The sequence below is a fragment of the Corvus moneduloides genome, chromosome 7 (assembly GCF_009650955.1).
Source record: "Corvus moneduloides isolate bCorMon1 chromosome 7, bCorMon1.pri, whole genome shotgun sequence".
In the NCBI taxonomy this organism is placed as follows: domain Eukaryota; kingdom Metazoa; phylum Chordata; class Aves; order Passeriformes; family Corvidae; genus Corvus; species Corvus moneduloides.
In genome coordinates, this window is record NC_045482.1 from 14,427,298 (window position 1) to 14,438,461 (window position 11,164).

Sequence of the window (11,164 nt, forward strand, 5' to 3'; positions counted from 1 at the left end):
TTTATCCAATTAAAAGTAGGTAGACAACAAACTTCCACACCCTGCAGCAAATGCTCTGCCTCACACAGAAAGCTATGAACAAGCTCCACTTCTCAAGGCAACTTACAAAGTCAGCACCTAGTTAAAAAATTGAGAGTGAATTGCAAATGCTGCAATGCCCAGCATTGCTCAAACTTACAGTCTAAAAGGATACACCTAAAGATAATTGAGAACCTGCACTGTATATTGAGTGAACACATACTATTTAATGGTTACTATTAAAGCAAATCAAGACAAATCAGTGTGCTTTGAATTTATACTACACTATTCAGTAATAACTGGCTTTGTATATTTTGTTTGTTAGACACACTACAAGTTTTTGTTTGAACAGAGATCAGACTCAAAACCACTATTTCAGCTAAGTTTGTATATTCCTGTCTGGCAAAACCAGCAGTATCAAGAAGAGACTTTGACTGTTTTATGAGACAGACTCTACAAAAAGACAAGCACTGATTCTGCTTTCGAAAGTCCCGTATTACCTACAGGTTCTGTCCTGACCCTTGCATGCTTAATAAGTGTCAGCCCCACTGCTCACAGTTTTCACTGGGGGCCACAGAAACAACACCTGACATTTTCACTAGAGGCCTTCAGGCCCAAAGAGCAGCACTGCTGCTGCACAAAAGCTCGAAATAACTGGGCTTGATACCTGGTATCTTGATGAACTTCTCACTTACCTTAAAATTGTCCATCTAACAGCTCACTGCCTCAGTCATTCCCTCCTCCTCCCTCACTTCACACTCCCACCATCCCGGAGCAAAGCAACAGCGCTGCTCATGTCAGCAGGAAATCCACAACAAAGTTATAAAATACCCTAATATAAACATTGCGTTTACTTAGAGGAGTTTTTAAGAAAAAAATACTAAATTTATGAGCTGGCACAGAACTAGCTTTGGCTATGTGTTATAACCACTACACACAGGCTACTAAAACCCCACACCAAGTAATATTTGTTCCTCACCCTGCATTTCACTGAGCATAAAACAACTTCATTATGGTAACACTAAGCCAATAAGGCAAGCACTTATTATTATTCAAACTGAAATACCATTAAGAATAGATACTAAAATGACATCTACTGGGAAATAAGCTACAGGAAAATGGAATAGCATATATAGAGTCTATAATTCAGAGCATATAACTTCAAATTTGACAGAGCAACTTATTCATTGCACCTGAGAAACAGAAAATTAAGATTTCTCACTGAAATAGACACAAGTCACTTGCAAGAACATATTAATTCACTCACTTCAAGAAAGAATTGCCAACCTAACCAATGAGAGCCCTGAGAAGAGGAAATGCTCCTAAATTTAGTGTACTGTGATGATGTTTCATCTACTGACACGGAGTTTTGCTTCACAAAGCAGCCCAATGACTGAAGCACCTCGTAGGGATATCCACCAAATTTACAAACTTATTTAAGCAAGAGGTCAATTTCAGGTGTGCAATTAAGTGTGAAAACACAGAATTTGAAACAAAATTTAAAAAATAAAGGGCCATCAGCCTCTAGACATAGACTCTACTGAATAAATTTGCTGCAAACATGGTATTTAAATCAATGTTTTCATCAAGAAAATATTCTGCTGAACACTACAGAGTAAGATTTCACTTGCTTAAAGCACTGACTGAAGAAGCTCTTGCCTTACATAGGCACCACTTTCTGCCTTAGCACTAAGCCACAAAGATTAATAACTGTAAACTCAAGTAAAACACAAGCAATGGACAATAAATTTCAGAGAGCTGATTAAATGTAGGATGCAGATGCTTGCTACTCTGAATTAAAATTGTTGGTCAATATAATTCAATAACCACAGTCTGGAAATAAACTACAGAAGGGAACAACTAGAATGCCACTTGTAACCAACATTTAGTGTTACAACATTTATTTTATATTAGCAACTTGCATATTTACAATTTTTTTTCATACCTACAAATACTCCAATCACCACTAACAAAATGGCTTATGCTATTTCCATATCCACTCAGTAGAGGATCAACCCTGCTTTTCCTCAACTCCGGGTTGAACTTGTGGCACTATTAAATGCATTAAATTAGCTTTCCTGGCAAAACACAGCACAGCTGATGAAAATGGAAAGTTAGATTGGTTGAGTGATAAATCCTTCACCAACTCTGCCAGTTTCACTGACTCACTTAAAGGAAACATGCTCTAGATTATCCTCACTAAATTTCCCAAACCTAACAAGCCACTTTAGCAGTAGCCAGGTGGCTGCAGGAGTGGCCTCTGAGAGACAAGATTAGGAGCTGCCCCCACGTCAGACAGAGCCAGTTCTAAGCCAGCTCCAAAAGAGCCCCACCAAGCAAAAGCCAGTCAGCGATGCTGGTGGCACCTCTGTGATAAGGTATCTACCAAAGGATAAAAAATGCTGTGAAGCAGCTGTGAGAGGAGTGGGAAATATGTGAGAGAAGCAACCCTGCAGACAGCAAGGTCAGAGAAGGAAGAAGGGGAGAAGGTGTTGCCAGGCACTGGAGACCCCCCTGCAACCCATGGAGAACCCCATGCCCGGGCAGGTGGATATGCTCTGAAAGAAGCTGCAGCCTGGCAGAGCCCACAGAACAAGCTTCCGGCAGGAGCTGCAGCCTGTGGAGAGAAGTCCATGCAGGAGCAGGCTTTTGGCAGAGCTGTGGCCTGTGCAGCACACACACAAGAGCAGCCTGTTCCTGCAGGACTGTATCCTTTTGGGCAGAACCCATGCTGGAGGCATTCTTGAAGAACTGCAGCCCAGGGGAAGGACCTTGTATTTGTGTTTTGGAGCACTCTGTGAAGGACTGTATCCCACCGGAGCCAGGCCACATTGGAGCAGGGGCAAGACACTGAGGAGGAAAGAGCAGCAGAGACAAAGTGATATGAATGAACTAAAGCATCCCCCATTCCCTGTTCCCCTGCACCACTCCAGAGGGAGGAAGTACAAGGGTTAGAAATGAAGGAGTGAAATTGAACCCAGGGAGAAGGGGGAAGGTGGGTTTAGTTTTGATTTTGTTTCTCACTGTCCTACTCGATTTTTAATTGGGAGTAAATTAAATTAATACTCCCCAAGCTGAGTTTGGTTTGCCCATGACACTAATTTGTGAGCGACCTCCTTGTCCTTAACTCAACCCATGAACTGTTTTTTTTCTTACTTTCTTCTGTTGTTCAGCTGATGACTGAGAGTAAGACAACAGTTTGGTGGGCACCTGGCTGACCTTGAAGCTTAATCCACCACTGCATACTTCAAACTTAAAATCACGTGGTTTTAATGAAGTCCTATCATAGGCTGATGGACAAGATATATCCATGTAATAATTCATTGCACTTAGGAGTAAGACACTATAGCATATTGCCCATGTACTCATTACTATTGTTTTACTAGCTTCATAGGTTTTTTAGAGTTTCAACTTGTTAGCATCTTCCTGAACTTCTGGACTAATATTCACTGGAGCTAATCAATATCCACTTTCATGCCTGCAGAACAAGTGTTCAATCACTGCTAAGATTAATCACCCCTTCACTGAAGTTGGATTATAAAATAAACAATCTTAAGGAACAGAAAAAGTGAAAACAACTTTCCTCTCATACTCACACTTCTGATAATTAAATACATTTTACAAATCTCAGTCACCTTTGTTAAGGTGATACAGTAAAGGTCTCTTCTCTTCAGTAAAGAGAAGAGATCATTCTTGAACTTGCTTATAAACCATAATGCCTGCAATTCCCTGTATAAATATACAAGTTATATACTGGTACCAGTCATCACAAGCAACTCCATGGAAATTTCCCATTAGTAAAGCTGTAACCACTAAGTTGCTATTTGTAAAGACCATCATTCCTGTAATTTAAAACTAATACAGTAACAGATGCCTTATTCTCTTGTTCAGTCTACTGAAGATGCTTCCAAATCTATAGCCACTTGGTTTTTTCTTATGAGATCTAAGTAAAATTAATAGATATGTGGAAAACAACTATGAAACTCATTGATCTATGGACTGCAGTAAAATTTACTGAGAAACAAGTAGTTTTCACCCTTATGTCTAGTTAAACAAAGCTATCTGCAGGAATGAAAGCAGGTTATTTCCAGTAATCAGCAGGATGGATTACTAAGAACAAGAATAAAAATCTACCTTCTACCCTTCCCCTCACTAACACCAGTAAGAGTGTTTCTGTATATAAAATGCAAACAGTCATGGCAACATGAAGAATACAAAGGGAGGAAAATCAGAAGCTCCCTCTTCCTTTTCAGTCTCCAGAGCTGACAAGTAAAGCATAATAATCTTGAATAACTAAAAAACAATACAGAACCTTTTAGAAGAATCCAGCCAACACAGATGGATCAGAGAAATCAGAGGTTCCTTCTGAAGGCTGGGCAGGGGACGGCAGCTTGGCTTTTCACTCAGTTCTGCGTGCTGTGGTGGTGGGACCTCCCCCCACCTCAAATCTCTGCCCACCAGACACTTAGAGGCTGAAATGCCTTCACCTGGTAATTTTTTCTGACTCTTTCAGCAAAGAGTTACAGACACAAGCATTCTGTTACTCTAGAAAGCTCCATGCACTGCACAAAATGAAGAGCTGATTTTTAAAAAGAGCAAATGATACTGAGAAACAAACAAAAGATTATTCCAGAATAGACTTACATGGGACAAACTCAAAGAAACTTAACAGGGCAAGCCAGTGTTGGAATTTATGTCACTATTTCAGTAACAAGACGTGCAAATCACGTAATTGTATGCTCTTGTTACTTATACTATCGTAAGTAGAAATTTTCTTTATGATACTCCTGAACAAAATTAAGCAGGAATATGAAAGTTTTGTAGACACAGCACACTGTCCAACTATTATCTGCTCTTTATGAAAGACCAGATAAATCAATGTAGACTGCAAATATCAAGTACATCAAATAATCAAGTTTGATAGAATTACTCTGTTGCCTGTTTAGACTGAGACTGAACTTGGTAACAGAAGACACAGCACTAGTACATAAAGCACTGAACAGACCATGTAAAATTTAACCCATGATTGACATCGTGTCTGATACCACACAAACACCCTCCTAAATAAAAAAGCTTGTCTTCCCCTTCTCTTTAAGAAGCAGCACGACATAAAAACAACTGTATGATTTCTCCAAGTTATTAGAAGAATAAGATGGTTTTGACATGAAAAAACTTTTTCCCCCCCAAACAGCAGTCTTTTGTCTTTCACTGCTGCAGGTCCTTTTATTATATATTTGCTGTATTTCCTATAGTTTTCCACAACACTTAAAGCTATTGTGCTCTGATACACCACCATATCACAGACTCAAGGGAAGGATAACATTTAATGTAACATTCCCTGTTGCTAAAGTAATTGAGCTACATATCAATCATAATTTGGATAAACACTGACAAAATTTTTAAGAACTGATTTTTCATTTCATAAGCAGAAGTCAAATGAGTTACAATTGCCACAGCTCTACTATGAGCTAGCAATTTCCTCATGTATGAGATTACATGTTTAATTATTTTGAAGCTGCAATTATGTTGCTGGGTGGGGGGGAAGAGAAAAAACACATTCACTGTAGCACTGAACTTCAAATTCTGTTACACTGGCCTATGCCTCACTGGCTCTTGAAACAGTTTTTGTACTGGACAATACAACTTCAAAGCAGCAAGCAGCACAGAAAGGGAGCGGCTTGTCTACTGAAATATATAATACAGGCCCCATCACTACAGCACCTACCATCCTGCACATAAACTTCAGGTCTCAGTCACATTCTGAGCCTCCCCTAGATCTCAAGATTATCCACAACAAATCTTCTGTCAGCAGTGAAATACTACAGGATTACAGTAGAATTAGTTCATCTTCATTACATGACTTTCTGGACAATTATTCTTCCATGCATTTCCGAGCAGTTACAAACCCATCTTCCCCACAAAATTTAAGGCTACTATTTTGAACATAATTTGGACTTTTTTTGGACATAACTTTAGAATAATAAATACTATTAGAAGCAAAACCACAAATATCCAATTAACCAACAGTTCTTCCCCATTAATCTATTCCCCTCCTGTAGAAAAGAAAAAAATTGCTTTTTATAGAGATCTGGTGCAGCAGTTTACGTAGCTCTGGCACTGTGAAGGTGGGACGGGCTTGCTGACAGATTTGTTACTAGGACACTCGCATCACTAAATCCAGAATCCCCTCACACTGAACCTCTTCTCCACAACAAACCCACTCTGTGATGTCTCAGAGCATTCCTAAAGCCGGAGCCTATTGCCTGGCTGATGTCCTCCATTCCCCACTTGTTTAAAAATTTAAGCATGTTCATGCTGTGACCCATACTGCAGCTCACAGTCAATGCTCACAACACAATTTAATTCTTTAATTCTCACCTCCCCCTTAAAGCTCCGTGTTGTCATGATGCTTGATAAACTGCCAACAGTCAGGATATGTGGTGGTCAGAATCCATCAGGCTGACCAAGAGTGCCTCACTCTTTTCCTTTATTCACCATCTGTCTGTATCCATCTCCTGTGATCCCAGACTGTCCTTATGGACTGTGTGCTGTCTGGGGCAATAACCATCTTTTTTTCATTCTCTATTTGCACAAAACAGCATGGAGTCCTCTTCTGCAGTTTTCACTAAGATATTAAAAGTGGAGCTGTTCCATAGAGATTTTGCAAACTTTGGTTTGTACAAAGAATACAAATAAAAAAAGGCAAAGGAAAAAAAAACCTACATGCAGTTCTTTCTATCTGGTTCTGCCTTCCAATACTCCTCTCCCATATTCCAGAAAAATCAATTTTCAAAGAAGCAGAAATTTAAACACATGTATGTCAGGTTATAACTATAAGAAAATATTTCGACACATCTCTTAAAAACCCTAAGTCACATCAATTCAACATCGGAAAAGTTATTACATAATAAAATACATCTACATAATTTTACTGTAATTGACCTATTTTGTAAATGACTCAAAATAAGCAAAGTCTTCTCTCTAAAGGACAGCTGGTCATTCAGCAATTCAAAAGAAATAGTGAGAGCTTTTTTACAGGAACATTTTAAGTATTCCCTGCCTCTGATTAAATAGTCTCTCCCATTTTCACTGACAGAACAGTCTCACCACAGATCTCATCACTAGCTGCCCTCTGGAAGCACACAAGCACTCTGCCCTTCGGGGACTGCATTGAAAACAATTCTGGGACACTGTGGAATTCTCTCCGCACTGACACCACAAATCCATGTCATCCCCCCCACCTTTCTCTCCTGCAGACTCAGACACGTCTTAGGGTGTCTTCTTGTGTTTGCTGGGGGACAAAGTTTTCATTTGGCCCTACTACCACTATCAAAGTAAACCGACAATATTTTGCCTTTCCTTCCACTAGAAAGAAAAAAGGAAAGTCTTAACACCAGCCTGGCTTTAGAGCAGTCACCGCAAAAACCACACTATGCCGTAGCAACTTGCATTTGATCTTTCCCCCTAATTCTGTACTAGCTCTACTACATCATGCTTTTATCCTGCACCTACTACTTGGTAGCTGCCCTTCCTATGAAATTCCACAGTCCTGCTCGGGAAGGGAAACACAAACGGACAGACATAACCCTACTAAAGCATATGTCATTCTGCACTAAATTAACAAGCACCAACACTATATTTGTAGGAGTCAGCTGTGCTCTCGGTTTATCACATCACCTCAGAGCCAGCAGCAAAGGAGACCAGAACGTGCGGAGGGAACGAAAAGAGGCGATAGAGACACGATCTACAATAAACATTCACTCACAAAGTACAAGGAATTCAATTTAGGAATCAATTACATATTTAAGCGCGTCGTCACGCCGGGGGAGCTCACGCTGGAGGTGAAGCCGCTTTCCCCCCCCCGCCCCAGGCTGCAGCAGCCGGCGCTGCCCTCCCGCCGCCCTCCCGCCACCGCGGGCCCGGCGAGCGGGGCAGCCCGGCGGGCAGCGGCCGTGAGGGCGCGCCCCTGCCCGGCCCGCGCGGCCCCGGCCCGCACGCACCTGGATGTAGTTGGTCTCGCAGTACTCGGCCACCCGCTCCAGGTTCGTGTAGCTGTCGAACAGGGCCCGGCGCCCCCCCGGGATCTCCTCCTCCAGCAGCATCTGTAGCTCCGCCATCTTCACATCCTCTCACCCACCCACCCCTCCGTCCGTCCGTCCGTCCGTCCGTCCGTCCGTCCGTCCGTCCGTCCGTCCCTCACCCCCCGCCCGCCCCGCGCGCTCCCCCCGCCCCCCGGGCTCTGCCCCGCCGCCCGGGCCCGGCCTCGCGCCGCGCGCACGGAGCGCGCGCCAGACCCCCACCGCGGCGGGGGCGGGGCGCGGCCCCGCGCCGCCTCTTGCGCATGCGCCGCCCCTCGCGGTCCCCCGCGCGCCCACTTCCGTGCCGGTGGCGCGCGGGGGGCGTTTCCGGCGGAGCGGGGGAGGGGCGCCATGGCCCGCGGGCTGCCCCCCCGTACCGCTGTCCCGGGAAACAGTAAATAACCACGCGTGAGCTCCTTTCGGCAAGTCCTGGCTTCCTTTTAAAGCGTTTTGCCTTAATTCACTGACTGGCGGGTTGCTGGCAGCGCGCCCTCCAGAGCTCAGGGCTACGGCCACCTCTGCCGATGCCCCTGGGGGCTCTGAGTGCCGTGTGAGCGCCAGACCCTCCTGCTCCTGTGCGGCTGCTGATCGGCTCTTCTCATCGCCGGAGGAAGAAAAGGTTTCCTCTGTGTGGGTCCTCTCTGAAAAGCTGCTGTTATACAGGGGGGTGAGGAAGGGTGAACTCCCAGCCTCGCCAAAATAGCGCACAATGAAGGGTCAGCAGAAACAGAGGAAGGACAGCCTCGTGGCTGAAGCACCGCACTGAAGCCATCAGTTAGGAGGTCTGTTCGGTCAGTTCCTGGCTTTAACACTGACTTCCTTTATGTCCCAGGGAAGTCACTCTACGAGTGTGATGAAAATGTCCACCCTTCGAGGAAGGCTTTCCCAATCAATTCCTCCACGTGAACCTAGAAGTAACCTTTCTCCCACAAAACAAAACCCCAACCAACCAGCCCTCTCAACAGAAGTGTCCCAGCTTTCTGCAGGGGAGCTCATTTGTCTCTTTCAAATGAATTGCAGCTGTGATTACTCACCTCTCGTTCCCACAAGGCTCCACAAAGCTCCTGCTGCCTCTGCTAGGGCAGCCTAGGGCACTGATAAAACAACCTGATGCTTTCCCAGCCTTCACATTACAGACACTTTGGTAGCCGGCCAGAGAACATCCAGCACTGCGGGACCCGGGCATCAGTCTGGTCCTACAAGAACAGTTGGTCTCTTGCTTTGAAAGCTATTGTAAAGGCATCCAGCTAGATATGTCTGACTTCTAAAATTGCAGATTGCAAACACCTGGTGGGGTCAGACAACAAACTAGTAGTGTTTGGGGCTAGTCCTTGGAAATTCCTTCCCTTAAAAGAAAGATGAGATAGAAATTCCTGCCCTGAGGGTCATTTCTTCTTAGCTTGCTTAGTTCTCACATATGAAGGATGAGTCAGACACAGTGTTCATCATACTGGTGAAAAAACCCTCATATACACAGCATTTTTCTCCCATTTTAAAATACGGTCTGAAATTGACTGAACACCCGTGGAGTCAGTTCTCCACAACAGTCTGGCATTCTGCCCTAAACCCACAAGGACCAAAGAAGTGTCATGCAGCCTCATTCTTGGTGCCCTCTACCCACAGAGTTTATAAACCATGAGTTATACATCAAAAAATACTGGGTTTGGGGAAGTTAAAGAATGAATTATGGTTGTCAGCTCCCCTGCTGATTGTTAATGCACCTCTTGAGAGAGCGGTGTTTTCTACAATGACTCAAGGAAGGAAAGCCAGCCAAATCAGCTCACAAAGGGCTGCTGTACAGTGTGGAGCTCCAAGCTTTATCCCACACCTCCAAGAATCATCCAGGGCCAGGCCTCCAACTCTCCCAGGCTATGCAGCTGATGGATAATGCTTTCACACTTTGGTAATAGGCCCCATGCTTCCTCCTCCCCCTGTAGCTTCAGCTTGGATTCTGCTCATGTCACAACTGCTGCTGCAGCATCAGGGGTTGCTCATGCCCATGCTCCCAAGACTCTTTACGTTTGTGCCAGGCTGGAGGCAGGCTGAGGCTTTCCTTCTCTCTTCATTCATTTGCTTCTCAGGTGTGAACTCAAGCTGTCATTTGGCAGCTCCCCAGTAAACCTACATGATCTTTCTCTTGGCAATAGGAGAAAGCTGTCAAAATGTAAAGGAGAACATTTTCCAAAAGATGCTGTTAGGAGTTTCAACTTGGATTAGCAGCACCAGAGTGTAGGGAGAGGGAATTGTTAATTGTGTCATCTTCTCTCTGTGCCTTTGGGTGCCACCAGGCCCTGCTTTCAGTGGAAACCTGTGAGAGCCCATCTGCTCTCAGATCTGCACTCAGCATCAGCAAACCTCCTTACAGGCGGCTCCCACCTGTGGGTCAGGCACCTCTTGACCTCTCAAGGGCTCTGCCTGTGGTTCTTAGAGCGTAAGAAAAAGCATTATCTGAAATACATGCACACAGCTGTTCACCAGAGTAGCTGGACTAACCTGTCTGCATAATCAGGTGCTTGTTATCACAGCATGTTTACATTTTAATAGGGTACTCATTTATGGATTTAAATTTAAACATGAGGAGCCCTCCTGTCAGAATAATGGCCATCCTATAATCCTCTGTATACATCCCAAAAATAATTAGAAATAGTGTTTAAATTAGATCAACTGAATCCAACTACCACTTCCCTAAATTTACATAAATTACTCCCCATCTGTCAAGTGATGTGCTAAACTAATTTTAAGTTTTTATATTCCCTCAGCCCTAATTTATTACATAGGTTAACTTCTCCAATTTTTTTCAATCCTTTCATGCAAGACTTTCCCTTATATCAGTATCTTCAAGACTGAGAAGCAAACACATTTTTCACCTAAAGGTGCTGTTCAGTCACCAAAAATAGAAAGGCAAGCAGTCTAGAGACCTTATATTGGAGGCCAAGATCCAAAAGCACAGGGAGATCACTATTCTTCCAAGTTCTCTCACATGTCAGGGTTTTACCTATGCCAATCACCCAAGGGAGTCCCCTCCTCACAAAACCTTGCACAGATGAGTCAACCCATTGGTCACGTGC

General features: G+C 43.8%; 1 protein-coding gene across 24 annotated transcripts in view; it reads right to left on the bottom strand.

Annotated features, from left to right (window-relative positions):
• The window catches only part of ABI2 (abl interactor 2), a 66,834-nt gene extending 58,635 nt beyond the window's left edge, over positions 1–8,199 (bottom strand). For 13 of the 24 annotated variants that reach the window (XM_032114351.1, XM_032114376.1, XM_032114375.1 and 10 more), the window contains exon 1: positions 8,019–8,135. In XM_032114351.1, the coding sequence (XP_031970242.1) occupies positions 8,019–8,135 (117 nt within the window). Of the gene's footprint in view, positions 1–8,018 lie in introns of all 24 variants that reach the window. The other 11 variants (XM_032114377.1, XM_032114362.1, XM_032114359.1 and 8 more) reach the window with 5 other exon arrangements.
• Positions 8,200–11,164: the final 2,965 nt, after the last annotated feature.